General features: G+C 40.7%; 1 protein-coding gene across 1 annotated transcript in view; it reads left to right on the forward strand.

The window, feature by feature from the left end:
• The window catches only part of PCSK2 (proprotein convertase subtilisin/kexin type 2), a 256,990-nt gene that overhangs the window by 181,635 nt on the left and 49,080 nt on the right, over positions 1-26,275 (forward strand). Inside the window, exons 6-7 of the mRNA XM_001138346.7 lie at positions 1,559-1,635; positions 21,766-21,854. Of these exons, the coding sequence (XP_001138346.1) occupies positions 1,559-1,635; positions 21,766-21,854 (166 nt within the window). The remainder of the gene's footprint in view (positions 1-1,558; positions 1,636-21,765; positions 21,855-26,275) is intronic.

Here is a 26,275-nt window from a genome sequence, read left to right on the forward strand (position 1 = left end):
GGGAAGGAGTCGAAAAACTGGCGACTTGCCAGTAGTTATGGTCAGTGGAGACGAGAAGACTTCCTCCTCTCTGAAAGCCAAGTGTTGAATGAAGACCTAGATCCTGGAATAAAGGATCGACATGCTTAAGACTCCAGGCAAATGACTGGGCCAAATTTCAGGGTGACTCCTGCCCAAGTACAGCATTTATTTAAATAAATTAGCATTACAACTCTGATTATTACAACTACTGGTGATTTTGTCATCTAAACAATAAAACAAAAATTAATGGAATTAGTGGAGTTGCTCTTAAAAACATTATGCCACCACATTAGGCTTACAAACTCAAGTGTGTCACAAAACTTGTGTGTTATCTTATGATAAAGCACAGTTCCTAAATATGTCTCAGGACCCATAACATCAAGAAATGCCAAAGCTGGAATGTGCCTCTAACCCACTGTTTCCTGGCCCAGTGTATACTGTGAACCAAGAAGCCATCTGGGGTCTTCATTTCAGACCCCCAAAACAAAGGAGAGGAGAATGAGATGAGGAAAAAGGAACTTGAGAGAGATCAGCTTCTCCAAGCAAGCAGAGAAGGGAATGGGGGAAGGAATGGGTTATTCACTAAACAATGGTGGGTCATCTCCCATTACAGACCAGAATAAAAGGCAAACCAACTAAAGACCTAAATGTTAAAAAAAAAAAAAAAAAAAAAAAAAAAAACCCACAAAATTGCTTAGACAGTTTTAGTGGCTATGTAATTGTTTTATGTGGGGAAAGATTCTCAGTGGGAAAAAGGAAGGTGCTGGATGACAGAGAATAGTACACTTTTGACCATATGCTGTAGGGCATAAGAGTTCATACAGATACTTATTGAAGTTTGTAATGGTACATTTCTTTGTTTGATCTTTCGATTGATGTCTGTTCCCGCAACTAGGCTATAAGTTACATAAGGGCAGGGATGCCACCATTGTATTCCCGTACTTAGCAAAGTCTCTGACATATATTGGACTCTTAATGATATTTGTTGAGTGAATAAATAAGGTCAATTGTGGACAACGTCAGGGCCTTGGGCATGGGGTTTAAAACCCATAAGGGGAAAGGAAACCAGCCTATGCTAGTCTGAAGGAAGAAGCTGGTTGTGAGCTTTCTGTGTAAAGCAAGGAAACTCTAGAGGCCATCTCACTTGTGATGTGAGAACTAGAACATCTGGCCATCTGTCCAAGGAAGGATTAAGGAAGCTTACCCTACACCTTGGGTTCCAGGTGAAATCCATTAACCACAAGGGCTACATCAACTTGAAAGGAAGACAGTCCTGGAGAACACAGGGCTTAAATTTGCTAACCCCTTGAAGGCTTGAAATAGGATGAAATGGGGAAGCCTGAAAGAGAATATCAAGAGAGGATGGAAAACCCCAAAGACATGCTTTGGCTCCAACACAATTTTGTAAGGTTTGGTCCAGTGCAGCACACTAACCCAGCACTCCAGGGAAGACTAGAAACGTTTAAAGTCTCCCAGCGCTTTCCCTTTACTGCACCTCTGGCTGTACGGACCTAATGAGATGCCTTCTGTTTTTCAGAATGCCGAAGCAAGTTACGACTTCAGCAGCAACGACCCCTATCCTTACCCTCGGTACACAGATGACTGGTTTAACAGGTAAACTGGGCCTTGGGAGGTCTCTTTGACTTTAGGCTTTGGGGTTTTATTCTACTTTGTTTTGTTTCAGGCTTGACTACCACCAGCAAAATAATCCCCATGCTTCATTAAATTATATTGTGATTTTTCTTCTTAGTGGTTACATTCTCTAAAGTGAAATTTTTAATATTACAATCTTCCTCTAGAATAATCTTTTGACTGTTTTGTTCTGCTAACTTGAAATTATTTGCTACTTTAATCCATTAAAGAGAAAAGAAAATAGAAATAAGAAGTTCTTTCTCAACCCATTACAAGGTGATTTAAAACATGCTGATTTTGCTTTATGTGTTGAAACTGTTGTAGAGAAGTATTTTGCCCCATGGGTCTATGTGTTTTTGAAAAGCATTCTGTACGCTTTCTGCTATAACCCCATAACAGCTCATGGAGTCCCTTTCAACAAAACAGTAAGTGTGATTGGCAGAGGTTTGAAGTATTGCTTGGGACAAAGATCCTATGATGTCAAACTACCCAAACAGTCCATCCAAGAGAATAATTTTCCTTCAGCTTGTTTTGCCACTAAACATGGAAATGTGGTCTCTTTTTTCTTCAAGTAAACATTTTTCTTAAATGGTTAATTACATATAAGAGATATGAAGAAATAAAGATGTGCGGTTTGCTCAATGAAAGAATACTGTAATTTTTAAACCTAGTGTTTCCCTGTTATTGACGTCCTTGGGTGAAGTTCATAAAAACATATGAACTTCAATTAGTTGTATAAAAATATATGATGTGCAGAGCACTTTATCCATTTTTTTTTATTTCTCATGGCACTCTAAGTAGCACATAAAACAAATGTTGTCATTTTTAGTTTAGTGATAAGGAAACAGGCTCAGAAGGGTTGAAGGGCTTCCTTGGTCAAACAGTTAAAATTCAAGTCAAAGCCAAGATTAGCCCCATGCTTCAAATTATTTCCAAATCCACATTTGTACTATTCTTTGCTGAGTATCATTTCTATTATTTGATACAGGCAGCATGATGACCAGAATATGTTCAAGGGTAGAGCCTCGGTGGACAGGAAGCTTAGATTCTGTCTCTAAAGTTAGCAAGTTGACCTGAGACCCCTCAGTCTCATCAAGGGTTGACACAGGGTACACAGGTTCTGAGTACAAATGCAGAAAATAAGAAAAAAGAAAATAAAATTTAATTTTGTAATATTTTGTAAAGATCATTGCTGATGTTGGATAGCACAATTCATTCTCTATCCACATCACCTGCAACCTGAAAATGACATACAATGCTTGGAGGTGTGTGTTTAGAGGATGAGAATGTATAAAAAAGGTCTGAAAACTTTTGGCATGAAGTGTGTTTTATCTCTGTGACTTCTAACCCTAGATGGTAGCATATATTTAGCAAATAAACCATTTCAGACACAAGAATGTGAAGTTACCAAATGTGTGCCATTAAGCTGGGGTTTAGACAGAATTGGCAGTGGCCATCCAGGGCACAGTGCTGAGAAGGGCCATGAGAGGGTCTGGCTTCAGCAGGATTGATTACCAGCTCTCCGCATGAATATCAGAAAGTGCAGTGGCAACATATCCACTGGCTACTTGCTGTCTTTCTGTAACTAGTAGGTACTAAATTAGTCTTTGATGGATTGATGTAAGCACAAAAATATAACCAATGGAAAGATTATCCCCCAATCTCATTTTCTGAACCCAAACAAAATCTACCCTAGTCAAATCTTCCTGGGCAATGTGCTATAAAAATACTCCTTAAAAAAACTAAAAGGTTCCACTCCAAGATGGCCAAATAGGAACAGCTCTGGTCTGCAGCTCCCAGCATGATCGACGCAGAAGATGGGCAATTTCTGCATTTCCAACTGAGGTATCTGGTTCATCTCATTGGGACTAGTTGGACAGTGGGTACAAGGGGTCGGAGGATTTCCCTTTCCTAGCCAAAGGAAGCTGTGACAGACTGCACCTGGAAAAATGGGACACTTCTGCCCAAATACTGTGCTTTTCCCATGGTCTTAGCAAACAACAGACCAGGAGATTCTCTCCCATGTCTGGGTTGGCAGGTCCCACGCCCATGGAGCTTTGCTCACTGCTAGTGCAGCAGTCTGAGATTGATCTGCAAGGCAGCAGCCTGATGGAGGGAGGCTGAGACTTGAGTAGGTAAAAAAAAGTGGCCAGGAAGCTCAGACTGGGCAGAGCCCACCACAGCTCAGCAAGGTCTACTGCCTCTATAGACTGCACCTCTGTGGGCATGGCATAGCTGGAAAAAAGGAGCAGAAGCTTCTGCAGACTTAAATGCCCCTGTCTGACAGATCTGAAGAGGGCAGTGGTTCTCCCAGCATGGCATTTGAGCTCTGAGAATGGACAGACTGCCTCCTCAAGTGGGTCCCTTACCCCCATGTAGCCTAACTAGGAGACACCTCCCACTAGGGGCCAACAGACAGCTCACAAAGGTGGGTGCCCCTCTAGGACAAAGCTTCAAGAGGAAAGATCAGGTGGCAATATTTGCTGTTCTGCAATATTTGCTGTTCTGCAGCCTCTGCTGGTGATACCCAGGCAAACAGGGTCTGGAGTGGGCCTCCAACAGCCTGCAGCTGAGGGACCTGACTGTTAGAAGGAAAACTAACAAACAGAAAGGAATAGCATCAACATCAACAAAAAGGACATCCACACGAAAACCCCATTTGTAGATCACCAACATCAAAGACCAAAGGTAGATAAAACCACAAATATGGGGAGAAACCAGAGCAGAAAAGCTCAAAATTCTAAAAACGAGTGCCTCTTCTCCTCCAAAGGACTGCAGCTCCTCGACAGCAACAGAACAAAGCTGGATGGAAAATGACTTTGATGAGTTGACAGAAGTAGGCTTCAGAAGCTCAGTAATAACAAACTTGTCCAAGCTAAAGGAGCGTATTCTAACTCATTGCAAGGAAGCTAAAAACCTTGAAAAAAGGTTAGATGAATGGCTAACCAGAATAAACAATGTAGAGAAGACTTTAAATGACCTGATGGAGCTGAAAACCATGGCACGAGAACTTCATGACGCATGCAAAAGCTTCAATAGCCGATTTGATCAAGTGGAAGAAAGGGTAACAGTGATTGAAGATCAAATTAATGAAATAAAGTGAGAAGACAAGGTTAGAGAAAAAAGAGTAAAAAGAAATGAAAAAACCCTCCAAGAAATATGGGACTATGTGAAAAGATCGAATCTACGTTTGATTAGTGTACTTGAAAGTGACAGGGAGAATGGAACCGAGTTGGAAAACACTCTTCAGGATATTATCCAGGAGAACTTCCCCAACCTAGCAAGGCAGGCCAACATTCAGATTCAGGAAATACAGAGAACACCACAAAGATACTCCTCAAGAAGAGGAACCCCAAGACACATACTTGTCAGATTCACCAAAGTTGAAATGAAGGAAAAAATGTTAAGGGTAGCCAGAGAGAAAGGTCGGGTTACCCACAAAGGGAAGCCCATCAGACTAACAGTAGATCTCTCGGCAGAAACCCTACAAGCCAGAGGAGAGTGGGGACCAATATTCAACATTCTTAAAGAAAAGAATTTTCAACCCAGAATTTCATATCCAGCCAAACTAAGCTTCATAAGTGAAGGAGAAACAAAATCCTTTACAGACAAGCAAATGCTGAGAGATTTTGTCACCACCAGGCCTGCCTTACAAGAGCTCCTGAAGGAAGCACTAAACGTGGAAAGGAACAACCAGTACCAGCCACTGCAAAAACACGCCAAATTGCAAAGACCATCAATGCTAGGAAGAAACTGCATCAACTAACAGGCAAAATAACCAGCTAACATCATAATGACAGAATCAAATTCACACATAACAATATTAACCTTAAATGTAAATGGGCTAAATGCCCCAATTAAAAGACACAGACAGGCAAATTGGATAAAGAGTCAAGACCCATCAGTGTGCTGTATTCAGGAGACCCACCTCACGTGCGGAGACACATATAGGCTCAAAATTAAGGGATGGAGGAAGATCTACCAAGCAAATGGAAAGCAAAAAAAAACGCAAGGGTTGCAATTCTAGTCTCTGATAAAACAGACTTTAAACCAACAAAGATCAAAAGAGACAAAGAAGACCATTACATAATGGTAAAGGGATGAATTCAACAAGAAGAGCTAACTATCCTAAATATATATGCACCCAATACAGGAGCACCCAGATTCATAAAGCAAGTCCTTAGAGACCTACAAAGAGACTTAGAGTCCCACACAATAATAAGGGGAGACTTTAACACCCCACTGTCAATATTAGACAGATCAACGAGACAGAAGGTTAACAAGGATATCCAGGCTTGAACTCAGCTCTGGACCAAGTGGACCTAATAGACATCTACAGAATTCTCCACCCCAAATCAACAGAATATACATTCTTCTCAGCATCACATCGCACTTATTCCAAAATTGACCGCATAATTGGAAGTAAAGCACTCCTCAGCAAATGTAAAAGAACAGAAATCACAACAAACTGTCTCTCAGACCACAGTGCAATCAAATTAGAACTCAGGATTAAGAAACTCACTCAAAACCACACAACTACATGGAAACTGAACAACCTGCTCCTGAATGACTACTGGGTACATAACGAAATGAAGGCAGAAATAAAGACATTCTTTGAAACCAATGAGAACAAAGACAAAACATACCAGAATCTCTGGGACACATTTAAAGCAATGTGTAGAGGGAAATTTATAGCACTAAATGCCCACAAGAGAAAGCAGGAAAGATCTAAAATCAACACCCTAACATCACAATTAAAAGAACTAGAGAAGTGACAGTGAACAAATTCAAAAGCTAGCAGAAGGCAAGAAATAACTAAGATCAGAGCAGAACTGAAGGAGCTAGAGACACGAAAAACCCTTCAAAAAAAATCGATGAATCCAGGAGCTGGTTTTTTGAAAAGATCAACAAAAGTGATAGATCACTAGCAAGACCAATAAAGATGAAAAGAGAGAAAAATCAAATAGATGCATTAAAAAATGATAAAGGGGATATCACCACCGATCCCACAGAAATACAAACTACCATCAGAGAATACTATAAACACCTCTACACAAATAAACTAGAAAATCTAGAAGAAATGGATAAATTCCTGAACACAAACACCCTCCCAAGACTAAACCAGGAAGAAGTTGAATCTCTGAATAGACCAATAACAGGCTCTGAAATTGAGGCAATAATTAATAGCCTACCAACCAAAAAAAGTCCAGGACCAGACGGATTCACAGCCAAATTCTACCAGAGGTACAAAGAGGAGCAGGTACCATTCCTTGTGAAACTATTCCAGTCAACAGAAAAAGAGGGAATCCTCCCTAACTCATTTTATGAGGCCAGCATCATCCTGATACCAAAGCCTGGCAGAGACACAACAAAAAAAGAGAATTTTAGACCAATGTCCCTGATGAACATTGATGCAAAAATCCTCAATAAAATACTGGCAAACCAAATCCAGCAGCACATCAAAAAGCTTATCCACCACGATCAAGTCGGCTTCATCCCTGGAATGCAAGGCTGGTTCAACATATGCAAATCAGTAAACGTAATCCATCACATAAACAGAACCAATGACAAAAACCACATGATTATCTCAACAGATGCAGAAAAGCCCTTTGACAAAATTCAACAGCCCTTCATGCTAAAAACTCTCAATAAACTAGATATTGATGAAATGTATCTCAAAATAATAAGAGCTATTTATGACAAAACCACAGCCAATATCATACTGAATGGGCAAAAACTGGAAGCATTCCCTTTGAAAACCAGCACAAGATGAGGATGCCCTCTGTCACCACTCCTATTCAACATAGTGTTGGAAGTTCTGGCCAGGGCAATCAGGCAAGAGAAAGAAATAACGGTATTCAAATAGGAAAAAAGGAAGTCAAATTGTCCCTGTTTGCAGATGACATGATTGTATATCTAGAAAACCCCATCGTCTCAGCCCAAAATCTCCTTAAGCTGAGAAGCAACTTCAGCAAAGTCTCAGGATACAAAAATCAATGTGCAAAAATCACAAGCATTTCTATACACCAATAAAGCTGAGAAGCAACTTCAGCAAAGTCTCAGGATACAAAAATCAATGTGCAAAAATCACAAGCATTTCTATACACCAATAACAGACAAACAGAAAGTCAAATCATAAGTGAACTCCCATTCACAATTGCTACAAAGAGAATAAAATACCTAGGAATCCAACTTACAAGGGATGTGAAGGACCTCTTCAAGGAGAACAATAAACTGCTGCTCAACAAAAGAGGACACAAACAAATGGAAGAACATTCCATGCTCATGGATAGGAAGAATGAATATCATGGAAATGGCCATACTGCCCAAGGTAATTTGTAGATTCAATGCCATCCCCATCAAGCTACCAATGACTTTCTTCACAGAATTGGAAAAAAACTACTTTAAAGTTCATATCAAACCAAAAAAGAGCCCGCATTGCCAAAACAATCCTATGCCAAAAGAACAAAGCTGGAGGCATCATGCTACCTGACTTCAAACTATACTACAAGGCTACAGCGACCAAAACAGCATGGTACTGGTACCAAAACAGATATATAGAACAGAACAGAGGCCTCAGAAATAACACCACACATCTACAACTGCCTGATCTTTGACAAACCTGACAAACACAATAAATGGGGAAAGGATTCCCTATTTAATAAATGGTGCTGGCAAAACTGGCTAGCCATATGTAGAGAGCTGAAACTCGATCCCTTCCTTATACCTTATACAAAAATTAATTCAAGATGGATTAAAGACTTAAATGTTAGACCTAAAACCATCAAAACCCTAGAAGAAAACCTAGGCAATACCACTCAGGACATAGGCATGGGCAAGGACTTCATGACTAAAACACCAAAAGCAATGGCAACAAAAGCCAAAATAGACAAATGGGATCTAATTAAACTTAAGAGCTTCTGCACGGCAGAAGAAACTACCATCAGAGTGAACAGGCAGCCTGCAGAATGGGAGAAAATTTTTGCAATCTACCCATCTGACAAAGGGCTAATATCCAGAATCTACAAAGAACTTAAACAAATTTACAAGAAAAAAACAACCCCATCAAAAAGTGGGTGAAGGATATGAACAGACACTTCTCAAAAGAAGACATTTATGCAGCCAACAGACACATGAAAAAATGCTCATCATCATTGGTCATCAGAGAAATGCAAATCAAAACCACAATGAGATACCATCTCACACCATTTAGAATGGTGATCATTAAAAAGTCAGGAAACAACAAATGCTGGAGAGGATGTGGAGAAATAGGAACGCTTTTACACTGTTGGTGGGAGTGTAAATTGGTTCAACCATTGTGGAAGACAGTATGGTGATTCCTCAAGGATCTAGAACTAGAAATATCATTTGACCCAGCAATCCAACTACTGGGTATATACCCAAAGGATTATAAATCATGCTACTATAAAAACACATGCACACATATGTTTATTGTGGCACTATTGACAATAGCAAAGACTTGGAACCAACCCAAATGTCCATCAATGATAGACTGGATTAAGAAAATGTGGCACATATACATCACAGAATACTATGCAGCCATAAAAAAGGATGAGTTCATGTCCTTTGCAGGGACATGGATGAAGCTGGAAATCATCATTCTCAGCAAACCATCACAAGGACAGAAAACCAAACACTGCATGTTCTCACTCATAGGTGGGAATTGAACAATGAGAACACTTGGACACAAGGCGGGGAACATCACACACCAGGGCCTGTCAGGGGGTGTGGCAGACTGGGGGAGGGATAGCATTAGGAGAAATACCTCATGTAAATGACAAGTTGGTGGGTGCAGCAAATCAACATGGCACATGTATACCTATGTAACAAACCTGCACGTTGTGCACGTGTACCCTAGAACTTAAAGTATAAAAAAAAGAAAATTTAAGAAAAACTAAAAACTCTAAGGAAATGTCTTCTCTCTTAAATATTTCATTTGCAAACTTGTTCTCAAAATTATAATTTTAAACCAGCTAAAAACCTCCAATTAGGACTAATTAGTGCTTAGGGCAATAAAACTCATCATTGTCAGCGGTAAGAATTCCCAAGTGTCCAATTACCCAAGACACAGTCATAGTGACTCAGGCAAGCATGATCCCCATGCCTTAGGGAGCCAATGACTAAGACAGAGTGTCCACTTTGACCAGTAAATGGGTTCTTTTCAATTATCAAGTCATTTTCAAAGATCCTCACGCACTATGGCTTGTTATTACAAAGACTGGATGATGCCACCACTCAAATCGCAACTACTTTCAAACATAACTACCATTGTAAATGATTATGGGAGGCTGGTGAGGTGAAGCTCAAGTCCACAGCACCAAGAAAATCCTTAGTTCAAAACATCACCATTATCCTGAAGATGATTCCTGCTTGAGTGAAGGAGAATTTGAATAAAGCGTCCCTTCCATGAGTGTAGGATATGTTTATTTAAAAACCCCTCTGGGATGAAATGATATTATGCCTGATATTTTCTTCAATATTACTTATGGCTTGTGGCAGGAGGGAAGAGAATGACTGAAGTATAGAGGCAATAAAATTGGTTATGGGTTAATCATTGTTAAAGCTCTGTGATGAGTACATGGGATTTTACTCTATTTTTGTATGTTTTTGATTTTTTTCTAATAACAAGAAGTAAATTTAACTAGCATACGGCATAAAAAGAGGTAATAACAAAACTAGGACTTCAGTTTGGTATCATGAAACTGTTTTGGTGTGCAAGCTTCCAAGGAGTTTGCAATGTCAAATGATTAGGCAATAGATGCCCAAGTTACTACAATGCAAAAATGTAGCCCAGACTAAAATAACACAAGGACAGCTAATGCAAGTTGAACAGTTACTGTATTTAAGGCACTGTTCTGTGTTTTGCATGTATTCATTCAACTAATTCTCGTAGTAACCCTCTGAAATAGGTATTATGATTTTCCCCTTTTGGAAACTGAGGCACAGAGAGGTTAAGTTACTTGTGCAAGGTTACAGGGCTAATAAGAAGTGGAGGCAGGATTTGATGCCAGTGGGTCATTGGTCTAGGATTTTATCTAAGGCAATAGGTAGAGTTGGGAGTAGGGAACGAATGTATCCCAGGGCAAGGATATAATCTGGACAAGGATAGGCTGGCGGGGAGGTGCAAGATATGTTCAGGAGGTGGTCTGGATAACTGCTGTGGGATTTGGAGGCTGGTGCAGGAGGCAGCATTCTAAGAAGGATCCGCAAGTGAGGTGGAGCATAAAAGGGTTGAAAAAGTTGCTAGGAGAAAGAAAGAAATTCTGTGGTTGGGTCAGAAACTGGGCCAGGGGCATAGATGAGGCTCATTCTCTCATTACACTCAAGATAATGCTGCTACTCTCAGAAGCCCCAATAGCCTGGAGCCTGGCACTTGTTGTTGGCTGGCATAGGACCCAGCATGAGCCTCCCACCAGCTGTGCAGACACCAAGGCATCCCACAGGTTCTTCAGGTGTTTTCTGGGCACAGGCACCAAATCCGATGCCCCATCTCTGTTCAGCAGAGTTGGGGCTCTTAAGAAAGGCTGGTGTCAGCATGCCCTGAAACTCCAGTATAGGGCTGACATGCTGAGCAGCGATAGGCTTGTTGCTGTTAACTATTCCAGCCACACTGACTGCCACAAAGGCTAGTTACAATGCAGGAGCAATTGCTTCACAGGAAAAGGCAGTGGCTGTCCAGCAAGAGATTCTCACTGCTGTGAAAATAGAAAATAAAATGCACTATAGGGGACACTCAAAGAAGTAAAATGTTCCCCTTGGTTGGGAGACTGAGTTCAATAGCAACACATCTCTCCTAGGTTTTCCTGACACTTTAAACCATCATCTCATACCCTCTGCATTTACTCATTGTTTTCCTTTATTAAACTCCACGCCAAGGGTGCTTTAGGAAAACAAACTTCATACATATGCAGAACTGCTTTTAGGGAATGTGTATATTAGAATAGCTTGCCTTGTGCTCGATTTGCTTTTGTTGGATTATTCCTGTTTAAGCAGAGCAAGCATATTTATTCTACTGTGAACCATTTAATAATTACATGCAGTATCTGAGCTCCAGGGATGTACTTGAAATACAGTTAAGACATTTTCAAAAAGAGTATAATTTTCTCTTAGCTTGCAATGAGCAAAATACATTTGACCAAACAAAATAATAATAATAGTAACTCAAATTGCAAAAAGGTAGAAAATACACATTTAATGAGCATCAGTAATGTGCAAAACAGATATAACTGATTTGCTGAGAGCTATCAGGATTTAGCATCACATTTTTTTCCTTGCTGGCACTCAAAAAATATTGACTGACTGGTTGATAGATGAGTGGCATACCTTTCAACCATGCCAAGATGTTGAGTGGCCTTGACATCTGTCCATTGTCAAGCTGCCTGCTGCTCTCAAGGTCTGCAGCCCACGTTTTGTCAATAATCTTGCAGCCCTGCTCATTTTAGGTCAATGTTTGGTGATGCATTGCAGATCTGTATTCCATTACTGTGCTGTTGTCCATAAAAATCTCTCTTGCATAGCATTTCTTTGACAGGCGTTCACTACTGAAATGTCATCCCTTCCATTGACGATATTTATGAAGCGTTGGGGATGCAGCATACTCTATCTATTAAACCCTAAACAGTGAGAGATTCTAGGTTAGATGCAATTCTTGGCTGCAAAAAGTTTACTATAAATTCAGGAAGAGAGAAGACATTTATTACTCAAGCAAACAAAATGGAGGGAAGGAAGATGGATAAATGGAGGCTGAAGAACATTTATCTCTTTGTGAGCCAATGTGATTGATAGCATTAGTTAAACCTTCAAATAAGAAAGGTTTTCTGGGATTAACTTTTATTTTCTTATTAAAAGTCATACTTCATTCTGAAGAACCCCAAGCAACAGGCCACAAAAAAGTGTGAGAAAAAAGGCCCTCTCTGGTTGGCTATTTTCACACTGATGTAAGCTGATACCTTACCCTGGTGATACTTAATGGTTTGGGAGTAGATGAACATCTTTCCCTTATGTCTTTATGAACTAATTCTGAAACACCTCCTGGATAATAAAATGCAAACTGTTTTCAAAGACATAGTCTTTTTCATGTGAGCTTTAAGACTACCTCATCAGTCGATATTAGCTCAAAGGTTACTGCTTGTAACCAACCCTTTCTACATCCAAACCAGAGCACAGTGAAATCCAACAGCATTTAATTTTTAAATTTCTAGTCCCCTACATGGATTAGAAAAGTATTTATTATTTAAATTTTTCCTTCAGCTAAAAGGAGTAGATGTAATATAGATTTAGGGGTTATGGAGAAAATTATAAAGATTATAAAAGAAAGACCTATATTTGGGTATAATTAGTTCTACTTTGTAAGCTAATGTGTACATGCCATATAGAGATTTTATGGTACTCAGACGGCAATAACTCTTTTCTTAAGAGAGAGAAATACAGCACATTATGTAGACAAATGTAATATTATGTTAATTGCTTGGTATGGAATGAGTGATCCCTGAATCAGTTCCCTTATCTATAAACAGGGACTAAAGCTCCCACCTTGAAGGCTTGTACTGCGGATTCAAGACAGGTATAGAGTGCTTGGTACAGAGCATGGCACATGGTAAGCACTCCCTAACCGACAACCAATAGAGTTGTGAAATTCAGCAAAGAGATTTCTACAGGAGCTAAGTCAAAGATTATTCAACGACGAAGAAAAGTAGGAGAATTTATGCTACAGGAGTAAATGTAGCATTCACCCACCTTTCTCAGACATCTGCTCTCTCATTTAAGCTTTTGACAGAAACTGGATAACAGTCAGCTCAAGGTTAAACTCTCTGTCAAGATTCTAGTGCCTGTGTTTCTGCATTGCTGATTGAAAAAGGAGTTATAGCCAAAGATAACTTGTATGCATGAAACAAAGTTGATCTATTAGGAAAATTGAAATGTCTAGCATCTGGCCTCAGAAAGATGAGGAGTCTGCTCACTTCTCCAGAAAGCAATGGGTGCTTGCCAGCAGACTCAGGGACTTCCCCAGAGGCAGCTTTGCTCATTCTCACCTGTCACCTATTCTAACCTATTCTGCCTGAGCTATTCATTTCTCATCTATTCTATCAAGTAGGCTCTTGAAACCCCAAAGTCTTACCGTGTAGAGCTCATTGGACATTAGCCAGCAAACGTGGTCAAGGCCAAACTAGCCAGGAAGTCTCTGCATTTCAGTTCTAATATGTCTAACACTGGAGCTTCTTTCTCCAAAGCCAAGGGTGAAAAGACTGCAGCTGGCCACCATGGGTCTTCTGTTGTCTAAGAATCTGTAGATGCAGAGAGACTGGAGACCAGAAGACAAAGAGAGCTTCATGTGCATGAACTTAGCCAAGTTGCACACTGGCTTGCTGACTAATCTGTCTTATCTCCTTATCTCTGTGAATGCAGATCCCTGAAACACTGTTGTAGAAACTGGTTGTCAGAAACAGAACTAAGGAGTCAATTGAAACAATCATAGGACCAGTAGCCAGGAAAGGAAGAGAGGTAAAAAAAAAAAAAAAAGACGAAAAAATATCTCCACATCAAAATTATCCTAAAATCCACTATTCCAAAATACCTGAAAAAAATACACCTAAAAAAACTAAAAATCAGGATATTAATTTGTACTATATGAAATCGGTTCTATGAAGCAGTCTTGAAAAAGACTTTATAATAAGTTATTTTTAGTTTGTTCAGAGTGATAAATGCATGGGTGACATATATTTTAAAGAAAACTAAATGATGGTGGAAACATAGGCAAAAACAAAAGCATGGACATGAAAAGAACCAATTGCAGCTGAAAAATACAGCCTGTGGAATAAAATCTCAATAAATGGTATAAAATCTAGCCTGGATGCACTTGAGGAGTTAATTATCGAATTGAAGATAACAGCCTGTTTATCAAAAACCTACAGCAAACATTATTCTTCATGGTGAAGCTTTGATAGCATTCTCTAAGTCTGACAAGATGTGGGTTCTCCCTATCATCCCTTTAATTCAACACTATGCTACATTTCATAGCCGATCAAATAGTTATAAATCTAAGAAAAGGTGTGAGATCATTAAGAAGAAAATTATAAAATTTACAAAAGAATAAAGGAGTCCTAAATAAATAGAGTGGCATACTAAGCTCAGGGATAAGAAGATGGAACAATATAAAGATATCATATCAAATTAATATATTAATTCATTGCAATTTCAATTAAAGTTTCAATAGATTATTCAGTGGAACTAGACAAAATTGTTTTAAAATTGATATGGAAAAACAAGTGGCCAAAATAGAAGAAGACAAATAAGGAGGAGGAAAAAAGGAGAAAAAAGAGGAAGAGAATGAAGATAAAGAAGAAGATGAGGTTGAAGTTCAGCAACAACAGAACAACAGCAAGATGGGAAGCTTTGCCGACCGGATACCAAAACATTACACAACCATAATAATATGAGATTGTAGGGTTAGCATACAGAGAGACAAAAAGATCAAGAAACAGAATAGAGAGTGCAAAAACAGACGCCACATAAAAGGAACCCTAATATATGATTAAGATAGCAATAAAAACAATAAGGAAATGATGGAGTGAAGGTATTCAATAAATGTGATAACTATGCACATGGGGAGAAATAGGCACCCACACCACATACTGAGCATAAATAAATTCCAGGAGAATGAAAGACTTAAATGGATATAAATCTTTTAGGAAAAAATAAAGAAAAACATCTTTATGATCATGACATAGGGACTGATTTCTTCCTTTTTCTCCCAATTGATTTAGAAGTTTATTTTGCCAAGGTTAAGGGTCATGACCCATGACACAGCCTCAGGAGGTCCTGAGAACAGGTGCCCAAGGTGGTTGAGTTAGAGCTTGATTTTATATGTTTTAAGGAGACATAAGACATTAATCAATACATGTGAAGTAGACATTGGCTTGGTCTGGAAAGGCAGGACATCTTGAAGCAGGGGCTTCCAGGTTATAGGTAGATTCAAAGATTTTCTGATTGGCAATTGGTTGAGTTATTACCTAAAGACCTGGAATCAATAGAAAGGTGTGTCTGGGTTAAGATAAGGGTTTGTGGAGGCCGGGGTTCTTTTTATGTAGATGAAATCTCCTAAGTGGCCACTCTTAGAGGCAATAGATGACAGATGATTCCTGTTCAGATCTTTAAAAGGTGCTAGACTCTCAGCTAATCTCTCCAGGATTGGAAAAAGATCTGGAAAGGGCAGAGGATTCTCTACAGAATGTAAATTAGGGATGGATTTCTTAAGCCACTAAACCACATGGAAAAATAAATGATTAATAAAGCTGGCTACATTAAAATTAAACACTTTTGTTCAAAAAAAAAGTCACAATAAATAAATTTGGAAGACAAGCCACAGACTAGAAGACGTGCAGCAAATTTTATGGAAAAAAGGGCTTAATATACAAAATTTGTAAAGAACAGCTACAAATCAATGAAAAATAAATAAATACCCTTGTAGAAGAAATGGGCCAAGGTTATTAACAGGAAATTCACAGAAAAGAAAATCTAAGCCAAATAGCCTATGCAAAGATTACCTTGCTAGTGATGAGGAAATGCAAAATGAAACAATAACATACCATTTCACACCAACTGGACTAGCAAAAATGGTAACATTCGACAATGATCAATGTTGAAAAGGATTGAGCAACAGGATTGCTCAATACATAGGTAGTACATAGCCATATAACCTGTTTTAAATCCTACAAGAAGACCTCAGAGAAACTCTTCCTTATGGGTACATGGAAATAATAAACAAGAATGTTTCTTTTCAAATTATTTGTAATAGCAAGCAAATTGCAAACAAATTAAATACCTATCATTAGAAGTATAAATAAATAAATCACAGCATATTTATAAATGGATTATTACACAGCACTAAAAATGGATGAACCAGAATTCACAAGTTAACTTCAGAAAATGTAGCAAATGAAGCCAACTTTACATAGATCATACACTAGGAAATTTTTATACAGAGTTTGAAACATGCAAAGAGTGACATATATGCATACCTGATTATAAGTTCATAAAAACGTTCTGAACAGCAAACTTAGTACAGTTGTTACCTCTGAGGAAGCAAAGAGGGGAAGGAATGGCATCAGAGAGGGCCTCAATTGTATCTGTAAAGATTTATGTTGTTTCTTGGTGCGGAGGGGGTTGTTTTTTGTTTTTTGAGACAGAGTCTCACTCTGTCGCCCAGGCTGGAGTGCAGTGGCTCCATCTCGGCTCACTGTGACCTCCGCCTCTCTGGTTCATGCGATTTTCCTGCCTCAGCCTCCTGAGTAGCTGAGATTACAGGCACGCGCCACCACGCCTGGCTAATTTTTGTATTTTTAGTAGAGACAAGGTTTCACCATGTTGGTCAGGCTGGTCTCAAACTCCTGACCTCGTGATCTACCCACCTCAGCCTCCCAAAGTGCTGGGATTACAGGCGTGAGCCACAGCGCCCAGCCTTTTTTTTTTATTTGAGACAGTCTCATTCTGTCACCCAGGCTGGAGTGCAGTGGCGTAATCTTGGCACACTGTAACCTCCAACTCCTAGGTTCAAGCAATTCTCATGTCTCAGCCTCCCGAGTAGCTAGAACTACAGAGACAGGCCACCATACCTGGCTAATTTTTTTGTGTTTTTAGTAGAGACGGGGTTTCCAGGCTGGTCTTGAACTCCTGACCTCAAGCGATACACCCACCTTGGCCTCCCAAAGTGCTGGGATTACAGGAGTGAGCCACCACACCCAGCCTATAAAGAATTATGTTTTTCTAAAAATAATCCAAAGTATGAAAAATGTTTGGCTTTGATAGACTTGGATGGTGGCTATATGAGAGTCATCGTACTATTCACTGAAATTGTCTATATTTTTTAAATATTTCATAATTTCACATATTTAAATAATAAGCCTGAGCCAAAATGGAAACCCCAAAGTGTCAGACAGGCCCATTCACCATTAAAAGACCCACTTCTACACACCAGCCTCAAAGTGTGCATTAAATAAACGAATGCCAAAAGTCCATCATGCACCCTGCACACACCTAGTGAGAGGGTAGGGGAATTCGACCACTAGACAAGGCAGCCATTTTTTTTCTGTTCATCAAAGACTGCTTTGTACTGATCCTTGTCACCCAACATCTCTTTTTGTGGGATCCTTCAAATTAGTTTATGTCACTTATTATTAGAATTTATCCTTCCAAAACAGTCTATCGAGTAGGATCTAATAAAATTATAGGAATAAGATTAAAATGTGCTAGTTCAGGTTATCCTAGTAGCTGTAACAAATAAATCTTGGCCCTGAAATATTAGTGGCTTAGTGGCTTAGCACCAAAAAAAGTGTATCACTCACCCACCAGTCCATCTCTGTGTTCCTGGTGGAATAGCTCTCCTCTAAGCAATGATTCGGGGATGCAGACTCCTTTCATCTTTGGCATAGGTTTCCAATGTTCCTGGGCTTTTTTGCATCAAGCTACTTGAGGGCAAAGAGCGTGAATAATTGCCCAAGGGTAATTTTTATGGGCCAGGTTTACAAATAGCATTTACCCATCTGCTCACATATTTGCCATAACTCAGTCACATGGCCACATACAAGTGCAAGGGAGGATGGGAGCCTTACTGCAGCCTGGGGAGAAAAGAGAATGACTGGTGACCATTTAGCATTTTCTGCCACCAACAAAATCCATGTTACAGAGTGAGAGACAATACTGTACCAGAATACCTAGTTGAATGGTGATATGGTTTGACTCTGTGTCTCCACCGAAATCTCACCTTGAATTGTAATTGCCATAATCCCCATGTGTCAAGGGCAAGACCAGGTGGAGGTAACTGAATCATGGGGTCAGTTTCCCCCATGCGGTTCTCATGATAATGAGTGAGTCTTACAAGATCTGATGGTTTTATAAGCATCTGGCATTTCCCCTGCTGGCACTCATTTACTCCTTCCTGCCACCCTGTGAAGAGGTGCCTTCCACCATGATTTTAAGTTTCCTAAGGCCTCCCAAGCAATGCTGAACTGTAAGTCAATTAACCCTCTTTCCTTTATAACTTACCCAGTCTCTGGTATTTCTTCATAGCAGTGTGAAAACAGACTAATATGGGTATTAGCAAATGACTGAACTAAGAAACCAGCAAAAGCAGATTTAATTACTTAGTTACTTTTTGTTTTAGTCATGGTTCTCCAGAGAACAGAACCAGTAGGATGTGTATACATATAAAAAGAGGTTCATTATAAGGAATTGGCTCACCTAAGTCTGGAGACTGGCAAGTCCAAAATCTGCAGGGTGAGCCAGCAGGCTGGAGACCCTGAGAGCCAATGGTCCAGCTTGAGTCTGAAGGTAGCCTGCTATAGAACCAGGAAGATCCAACGTTACAGGTGAAGTCCAAAGACAGTCTTCCAGAGAATTCTCTCTTCTCAGAGGAGCCCAGATCTTTTGTCTATTTAAACCTTCAAGTGATTGGATGAGGCCCACGCACATTATGGAGGACAAGCTGCTCTAGTCAATGTCCACAAATTGAAATGTGAGTCTCATCCAAAATACCCTTGCAGCAACACCTAGAATAATGTCTGACCGAATGTCTGGATACCTCGTGGCCCAGCCATATTGACAAGTGAAATTAACCGTTACAATTTTAATCTGCATGTTTCTAATAGGATTACATGATAGTTAAAGATCATGGTTAAGAGCAGGGCTTTGGAAGCAGCAGACCTGAGTTTGAATTCTTGTCCTGCCTCCTATTTGAGAAGTGACTTCACATCTATCTAAGCTTCAGTTTTCTCATCTTTAAAATGGGGATAATAATAGGCTGTTGTGAGGATTTAATAGGATAATACATGTAACTCTCTCAACACAGGGCCCATCTCATAGTAGGTGCTGGTAAAAGAGGTTGTTTTATTCATATTGCTGGATATATCTAACACTATTCCCTAAGTGTAGTACATATATAAATACATGCTTTTGGCTGGAAAAACAAAGTGAGATGATCAAATCACTCTGGTGGAAAAGCCAGCAGTGTGGATGGAAAAGGTGTGCCTGTTCTTTCTCTCAGGAAATCCACAGGGTTGGGCACAGGGCCTCAGGTTTTCATTTGGACACCCCAGCAGCCCCTCAATACAGGCTATTCACAAAAGCCCCAATACAGTCACCCTGACAGTCCAGCTGTGAACCCTGGCTCCCCACACGTGAGCCATGGTGTTCCTCTAGCCTTGTTCATTCATTGTGTCAGTAATCTACTGCCATGATAACGCTGCATAACAAATTATTCCAGAATTCAGTAGCTTGAAACAATAAGCATTGATTATTGCTCCCAAGTCTATAGGTTGGCTGGAAAGTTCTATTGATCTGGACCAGGCTAGGCTTGTCTTGGCTGAGCTCACCCTTGTCTCCCTGGTCAGCTGGCAGGTTGCTGGGGGCTGATTGGTTTAGGATGACCTCACTCACATGTTGATGGATTACTGTTGACTGGGGTGTCAGGCATTACAGGTTATGTGTCTTTCATCATCCAATAGGCTAGCCCGGGCTTGCTCACATGGAGCCTAGACAGGGTGGCAAGAGAAAGCAGAAAAGCCACATGGTCTCCTGAGGCCCAGGCTCATCACTTCTGCCACATTCTTTCAGTCAAAATAAATGACAAGAGAAGTCCAGATTCAAAAGCCCAGGGTTGTGAGAAGGCTTGGTGCTAGGAACAATCGTAAGAAACCTCTATTTATGGCTGATTGCTAATTAGTGTTGCCTAATTTAGCAATGAAATGTTTCTTCCCATATGTTCCTCTGGAGAGCCCATGGCATTCCTCTCTCCCGCTTAAGGGCCAAAATTAAGATACAGAAGACTTATTTAATATCTTTACTTTGTTCAAGCTGGTTCACATGCACTTGTCCTCCAGCCTTTGGTGAACTGTTTTAGGACAGGGACAGGTTTAACACAAGGGCCGACCTCTGCAGTGACACTGGGTTTACATATCTGGGTACATGATAGGCGGGTTTCATTCTTGTTCCAAAGAGAATTTTGAGGCATGAAATATGTAGCCTTTATGGAGGCAGGATTTACTTTGACTCATACAGAGAAAGAAAATGTGTGTGTGTGTGTGTGTGTGTGTGTGTGTATTTTCAATCCTTGCATGTGATATTTTTAAGGGCTGGTGCGATAGCTTTGCTTGCCCCAAGAGGATGTCCCAGACAGTGCACTAGTTGATGCTGCAGAAATGGAAAATTCCTAGGGATATGTAGCCAATGAACCCCTTCACCCACATTTCCTGATTGTTTGCCACAATTTGAACAGTGAGTGGAAAGACCTTGTGCATTTCGCAGGCCATACTCGCACTGTCCCAGCAGACCTGGGAATGTGCCCATTTGATTCAGTAGTTGTTCCACCCACCATTAAAATGGACTTTTCTAGCCAGGCTCAGCGGCTCACAGCTGTAATCCCAGCAATGTGGGAGGCTTAGATGGGAAGATCGCTTGAGCCCAGGAGTTTGAGACCAGCCTGGGCAACATGGGAAACCCCCTTCTCTACAAAAAATACAAAAAATTAGCCAGGCGTGGTGCACACACCTGTGGTCCCAGCTACTGAAGAGGCTGAGGCAAGAGAATCACCTGAGCCCAGGAAGTCGAAGCTGCAGTAAGCCAAGATTGCACCACTGCATTCCAGCCTGGGTGACCGAGGAGACTCTGTCTCAAAAAAAAAAAAAAAAAAAAAAAGAATAAATAAATATAAATAAAGTGGACTTTTCATGGTTGGATCTGGTAGTTCCAGATGATTTGTACCATTGGAATCTTTTGCATCTTGAATGCTGTTTGGGTCTGAAAACACAGCCTTCTCAGTGATTCAGCTTATGCTTGTTTTATTTCTCTATTGCGGCTTTACAAACCACCCCAAAATGGGGCGCTTTACAGAAAACTAAAAGACAGGTAGATAATGGTTTGCTCAGCACTTTAAGTCTTCACAGAACTTTAACGCAAGGGCTGACCTCTTCCGTGACACAGGGTTTACTTGTATATGATATGCAGATTTCATTTTTGTTCCAAAGAGAATTTTGAGCCCATGAGAGATCTAGCCAAATTCGTTTCACTGCATATCTAATGTGTCTTTATATTTTTCCAAAGCCACGGGACCCGATGTGCAGGAGAAGTTTCTGCTGCCGCCAACAACAATATCTGTGGAGTTGGAGTAGCATACAACTCCAAGGTTGCAGGTAAGCCATCCCTGCCAAACAGAGGCCCCCACTAGGTATCACACTGATCTCAAGGCTGACTGTGGCCCAGCAAAAAATCCCACTGGTGCAGAAAAGCTAGGATCCACAGATTTGGCACAAGTGAAAAAAATTTTTTTCTTTTAACCTGCATAACAATATCAATAGTTTTAAATTTTTAATTTAAGCATAATATAAATTCAAAAAAGTTAACAAATCATAAATAAGCTAATGACTTTTCCCAAACTGGCCATACCCATACAGTGATCAGGAAACAAAACATAACCAGCACCCCAAACATGTCGCCTTCCAGTTACTACTGTGACACCCAAGAATAACCATGATCTTGTTTTTTAACAGCAAAAAAAAAATGGTTATTGCCAGTTTTTGAAATTTATATAAATAGAATTGTCAGTCACTACTCTTCTGTGTCAGTGTCAATAACATTTTAATGAGTCTCAAATATAGACTATAGAATACAAGGTGGTGTGTATAAATTATTTGTAAACATACTCAGAGCTCTTCAAAATGTTTTGCACAATGGAACTCATCTTTAAAAAGAGAAATTCTACCTAGAACCTTTTTCTTACATTTCATTGGGTAGGATATTTAAGAATTTCCTCTTGATGGAGCCTTTAGAAATAAGAGTGGCAAGTCACTGGAAATTTAGAACCCAACATCCCTCCCCTCTCAGAAAAAAAAAGAGAGAGAGACACAGACAGAGACAGAGACTGAGAGATTCATAAGCTTTCAACGAGATGTCTGAGAATGGAGTGGCACCAGTCTTGTTCCAAGTTTTGCATCAAATTGATTCTTAATTTATTCAGGCTGAGTCACCCAACCTTGTTTTTCTTTTTTCTTTTCTTTTTTGTTTACAACTGTCCTGATATTTTCTTTTCCTGGCAATTTAATGGAACCATAAACCTACTTTCTGCTGACACTCCATTTCCATGGAACTAAATAAAGCAAAAGTAACCTATACAAACCCACTATTAACCTCTTTTCAACACTGTTTGCTAAGAGGCTTGCCTGAACTGGGTGCTGAATGTCACAAAAGAATACATCTGGAGGTTTCTAAAATGTAAATAGAGGAGGCTTAGCCCCTGGGTTTCAGCTCTCTTTACTTTGTGCGCATCCAAAATGCTGGCATTAAAATGTCAGGAGCCATTATGAGCTCAGGGGAAAGAATATCACTAGGTTAATATTTTATAAGCCAGGCTCAGACCTGGGATGGAATCTAAGGGAGGCGGGTTCTCTACTCACAGGACAGAACTGGAAGCAACTGAAAAATTCAAACCTGAATTTCTTATTCACACACCCAAGGTAACTGGTTTTTGGAACAAAGTAAAATGACCACCTGCAAAAGTTAAAAGAGTTAGGGGGAGCTCACAGCTTTCTGGAGGTTCCTGGGAGCTTCTTTTTCCATCTCCTTCTTTTCCTTTTTTCCTCTTCTCTTATTATTTGCACTCTGAAAACACCTGAGCATTGAGTGCTCATCAAATGTATCTAATTCTCCTGCTGTCTTAGTTTGCTCTTCCTAAAAGCAAAACCTGAGACAAGGATTCCGGGCAAGCAGTTAATGTGGGAGGTGGTCCCCGGAAGCCAGAGTGAGGGAGTTGGGGAAGAAGACAGGGAAGGAATGGAGGCCAACGAAGTGAGTCTCATGGACAACAGGGGCCCCGTCCTGCAGGTAATTCTCTGAGGGAGTGTGGAGAACACCCCTCAGAATTGACCCCGCTAATGTGAGGAGGCTGCGGCATTAATCTGCCAGTTCCCATCTTTCATTGTTTGGGGGTGCCGTCGGGCCTGTCCAGCCTGCCCAGCTCGCTTGAACTGAGTGGAGCTCCTTGAGCAGAGGACACCCCCAGGCAAAAAGCCAGGGAGCAGGCCAGAGGACCCGGCGGGTGCAGCAGCCTCTGCCTCGCCTGCTGAATGCAGCCTGACACCTCAAAGACGCGACTGGGCTTCTGTGAAGCCCAATGACAGCTAGGGCATCACAGCAACGTTTTGAGGTTCCAGAAACCAAGAACAGCCATCCAAAGATTTTGAGCAAGGGAGGCTCCTTTCTTTCTTTTCCCACTCCCTTAGCCCCAGCTTGGCTCCCCTGTGACCACGTACGCTGGTTCTAACTACAAGGGCTGCGAGGCTCCAGTCCCATGCCTGTGCCTTAGGGAACCCAGTGTCCTGTGGCTCCCTGGGGCGTCAGCATGAATTCTTGAGGAAGCACTGGGGAATTACTCATGGATTGCAAAAACAGCAGAGTTTATCTTACAAATTTAAGGAAAACATTTTATTCATCCTGGCTGGCAATTCCAAAAGTTGGCTGGTTTTTAATTATTTGCTAAAAATGAGCCAAACCCTCCAGAGAATCTTTCCATTCGGGAGCTTTCTGGGCTAAGGAGGTCTAAAGCGCCACCTGGTGGCCAACTCGGATCGTTGCTGGTCTCAAAGTCGAGGTGTTCGTTCGTTACAGGTTAGGGGGGCGCCCCTGTGATGTCTGAGGTCCTTCCCCAGCACCCCTCCACGCTGTCTCCAGAAAAAGCCCAAAGTTAAAATGTGGTTGAATCTTAACCCAGGGATTCAAAAAAGAAGAGTGGAGATTGTAAATTGAGTCCTCTGAACAGAAGAGAGCGTTGAGCGTCTCTGCATCTACCTGAGTTCCTCTTCTGTTCATAAATTTTTCTCATTTTTCCATCAAGGCTCCTGTCTTTTTCTTGTTCATTTGTAGGCATTCTTGGTGTGTCCCAAAGGTTAGCCCCTAACCCATTTTAATCAATGCAAAGATCTTCTCCTTCATTTCTCTTCGCGTCCGTCTTCATTTCAAACTCCGTGACATGTAGACCCGCACATACGGGATGTCCCAAAAGTCATCCTGCAGTCTTCAAGCTTTAATAACCCCAGGAACATTATTTGAAAGTTTACTTACATTTCCTTTTTCACTGATTTAATTGTATAAATTTTGAAGAAAAATATTACTTTTTTTTATTTTGAAAATGCCTTTATTCAAGTAACTGTCTTTTTAAAAAAAGGACCCCATTCCTTCCTTCTTTCTTTTTTCATTTTAATTTTTAAGTAAACAACATCTTCAATCAAAAAGATTGAGTCAAAAATTAAAATTAAGTGTGTTATTCAAAATCCACAAAACCAAGCAAATGTACCACAAACAATGACCTTCCAAATGACGGTTTTTGCAAATTTGTCAAATGTATATTTCTGAAAATATTAAAGCTCGAGACCACATCAAGGAGTCGTAACACTGTCTCCTGCCTTCAGGCCTTTTGTGTGGTCCATAGTTACTGTGGGCACCTTCCTGTTGCAGGGGATGGAAGCTGGCGGACAGGTCCCCTGCCCCATATAGCTCACAGTCTAGGAGGAGACAAAGACAGGGAGCAAATTTAAAAAAATCAGATAACAACTCATGAAAGAGGACAGAGAGTAACCAGGGCTCAGGGACAAGAGGCGCCTGAGGGTGGGGCTCTACAGTTCCTCACTGTTCTGGATTTCTGCAGAGACTCTCAGAGCAGCCCCAAGAGGGGGCCAGGCCAGGTGGGTTTGGTCCTATTCACCTTCCTTTTTAAACCAAAGCACACAGATTTACACACTGGGCTTCGGGATGAGATCACCTTTGATTGAAGATTTTGAAAAATATTTAAAAACCACACTGTTGACCATTGTGAAAATGCCGTGAAATTTCTCTACCAGCTATGAATTGCTTTCACATATTATTATCACTATTATTATTGGCCAATGAATCTCATAACACTGCAGATAAACATATTTTATCTGAGCTTTTCAATAAACAAGTAAAAATCACTGTAAGTACAATGACTAACATGAGTTTTCAGAACCTAAATCCTGGATGAGCATGAATTTCCTCCTTATCATCCAGAGCTAATATTCATGAGCACAAAAAGTGGCATTGATGAGCACCGAAGTTTGTGGGCAGATGTAGTATTTACTGGAGGCAGGGAGAGGCACACCTTGTGCAACAGGAGCAGAGGCAGAGAGGGTGCAGCTCAAATCCCCTGGACATGCAGCCCCCGGGGCACCAGGGCTAGCCACAGTGCACGCTGCACAGGCAGACAGAGAAGGCTCTAAATGAATGGAAGAGACCCACAGAGTCACCTCTACTCATTAATGTGCTGTGCAGGCCTGCCTGGGGTCAGATAGAAACACTTGATGTGTGCCTGTGTCTGTTCTTGCCCATCAAATACACACATCAGCATTGTTAGGGATGTGAAGACACAGACTCCTAGCTCCTTTGATTTCTCTCTCTCTCTCTCTCTCTGCCCCCCACTTCCTTCCCTCCTCCTCCTCCCCCCTTCCTCCCTCTCTCCCTCTCTCTCTTCCTCCCCTCCTCCTCCTCCCCCCTTCTCCCCCTCTCCCTCTCCTCTCTCTCTCCCTCCCTTCCTCCCTTCCTCCCC

Source organism: Pan troglodytes, chromosome 21, assembly GCF_028858775.2.
Source record: "Pan troglodytes isolate AG18354 chromosome 21, NHGRI_mPanTro3-v2.0_pri, whole genome shotgun sequence".
Taxonomy (NCBI): domain Eukaryota; kingdom Metazoa; phylum Chordata; class Mammalia; order Primates; family Hominidae; genus Pan; species Pan troglodytes.